Source organism: Microtus ochrogaster, chromosome 21 (assembly GCF_000317375.1).
Source record: "Microtus ochrogaster isolate Prairie Vole_2 chromosome 21, MicOch1.0, whole genome shotgun sequence".
NCBI classification, from domain to species: domain Eukaryota; kingdom Metazoa; phylum Chordata; class Mammalia; order Rodentia; family Cricetidae; genus Microtus; species Microtus ochrogaster.
This window is the reverse complement of record NC_022022.1, coordinates 14203335-14205384: the sequence shown is the minus strand read 5'-3', so window position 1 is coordinate 14205384 and position 2050 is coordinate 14203335. Positions and strand designations below refer to the sequence as shown.

Here is a 2050-nt window from a genome sequence, read left to right as displayed (position 1 = left end):
GGGAAGGGAAGGGAAGGGAAGGGAAGGGAAGGGAAGGGAAGGGAAGGGAAGGGAGGCTTTCTTGGCTTCATTTCCAAAAGGAACACATACTCCTCGTTTGCAAAATTGCCTGTGAGTGTAGCAACTGTATCTGAAAGGAGACTCTTTTATGTCCTTTACTCAAACCTATAAATCAGAATGTTGCTCTGAAGACTTCCTTCAGACTTTACAGAGTACCCCAAAACTCCCTCCCACAGCGCAGGACAGCTAATGCCGCCCACAGGACCAGCTGCCCGGAGAGCCACTCTAGACTGCATTTGGTGAAGGCACGGAGAGGCTACTCACCGACTTGGTTAAGCGGGAGACAGAAGGTGACGCTGTCAAAGGTTGTGCTGTCGCTGCCGGCGTCGTAAAGGGAGGAGCATTTGGTTGCGAAAGGACATGACTGGGAATCTTCACCCAGTAGATTTTATATTTCTCAACAACCGTGGCCCTGAAATAAGAGTACCAGTGGAATTAGGCAAAACCCCAGCAGTAGCCCATCAGATGCAAATCAAAACTTTAGGTGAAAAAAAAACGTGCGAGGAGAGGGAACAACGAACACCCATGTGTGGAGCCAATCTCTTAAGATTGTCCTCCACCCGCTACTAGATGGGCTTTGTCACTCTCTCCCTCGCTCCCTCTTTTCCTATCCGCTGTCTGTTCTTCTATTAACAGCAGTGCATGCTGGACGGCACGACCCAACCACATAGGTTTCTGTTCCCTGCCGAGAGCACACTCGTGGTCAACCCACAGTGCACACTAGTCACGCCCCTCCAAAGGGCATGTGTAAGACGTGATCTCTGACCAAAGCTCCATAGGGGTTGCCAAAACCTAAGCGCTCACTGAGGTCCACCTCAGCAGCTGACACAGGGGGGCAAAGCAGTTTTCCAGTGTGCCAGGGGTCTGCGGACAAAGCTAAGCAGAAAAGAAACACGCCCAGAGGAGATTCCCTCCTGTAAGATAGGCATATGTCTGGAACACCACTCAGGAATCAAGACACGGCTCATGATATTCCATTCCGCTTTGTGCAGATGAATAGGAAAAGGATGCCATTGTAATTCTGGTTCCACCCACTTGGAGGGATTCCAAGAGGCATGCAGAGATTTACTTTCTGATAAGCTAGAGTGCTGCCAAGGAAGCCGCCCTACTTTCGGGCCTGTCTTATCTAGACTCTCATACAAAAACAGAAAGCATTACTCTGTACACACATACTCAAGTACTAACTGACGGCTCTTAGGAGTCCGAAAGCAGTGTAACACTTTGCTCGCCCAACAATGTCTAGTGATGTCTAGTAAATGCCCCTCAAGTACCAAGTCCTGCCAGGCTTGGCGGTGCATGCCTGTAAACCAAGCACGTGGGAGGATAGAGCAGGAGGAGGCTTATTAAAAAAAAAAAAAAAATACAGTGCAAAGTCCTGGGCTATGTCCTACAAGTTTGCTTTGGAAGAAAGGAGGTGAAAGAAAAAAAAGCCAGGTCCATCTGGGAGTCAGAAGCAGGAGCAGAAGGACTGCTACAAGTTCAAGGCCAGCCTCTTCTACACAGGGAGTTCCTAGCAGTCAATGCTGGATAGCAAGATGCTGTCTCAAGTAACAACAAAGGAAAGAAGCAAGACAACTCTTTTGTCTGTAAGCTGTGACTGCTAAAGCTCTCCTACATGAGTGAATGGTCCAGGGCAAAGCAGTACACCTCATCATGGTTTCAGGCTTATCCGCAGTGGTTTCAGAGACGTGCGCTCTCGTACTCACAGAAATCGTACGTGGTTTGGGGCACTGCGTGGAGCGTTCCAGTAGACATTGATTTCGGTCTTCTTGGATGAAGACGTATGACTCACAGCTACACCCTGAAATAAAACAGGAAAGAACAACCACCCCATGACCGGACAGCTCAGCATGGTCAGGATGCACTCACTGGCAAAAAAAAAAAAAAATGATTGCTGGGGGCTGGAGAGATGGCTCAGAGGTTAAGAGCATTGCCTGCTCTTCCAAAGGTCCTGAGTTCAATTCCCAGCAACCACATGGTGGCTCACAAC

The 2050-nt window shown here is 49.0% G+C and overlaps 1 protein-coding gene across 1 annotated transcript in view; it reads right to left on the bottom strand.

The window, feature by feature from the left end:
• Positions 1 to 2050, bottom strand: part of Frrs1 (ferric chelate reductase 1) — a 41191-nt gene that overhangs the window by 22836 nt on the left and 16305 nt on the right. Inside the window, exons 4-5 of the mRNA XM_005357191.3 lie at positions 1767 to 1861; positions 325 to 472 (exon numbers count right to left, since the gene is read on the bottom strand). Of these exons, the coding sequence (XP_005357248.1) occupies positions 325 to 472; positions 1767 to 1861 (243 nt within the window). The remainder of the gene's footprint in view (positions 1 to 324; positions 473 to 1766; positions 1862 to 2050) is intronic.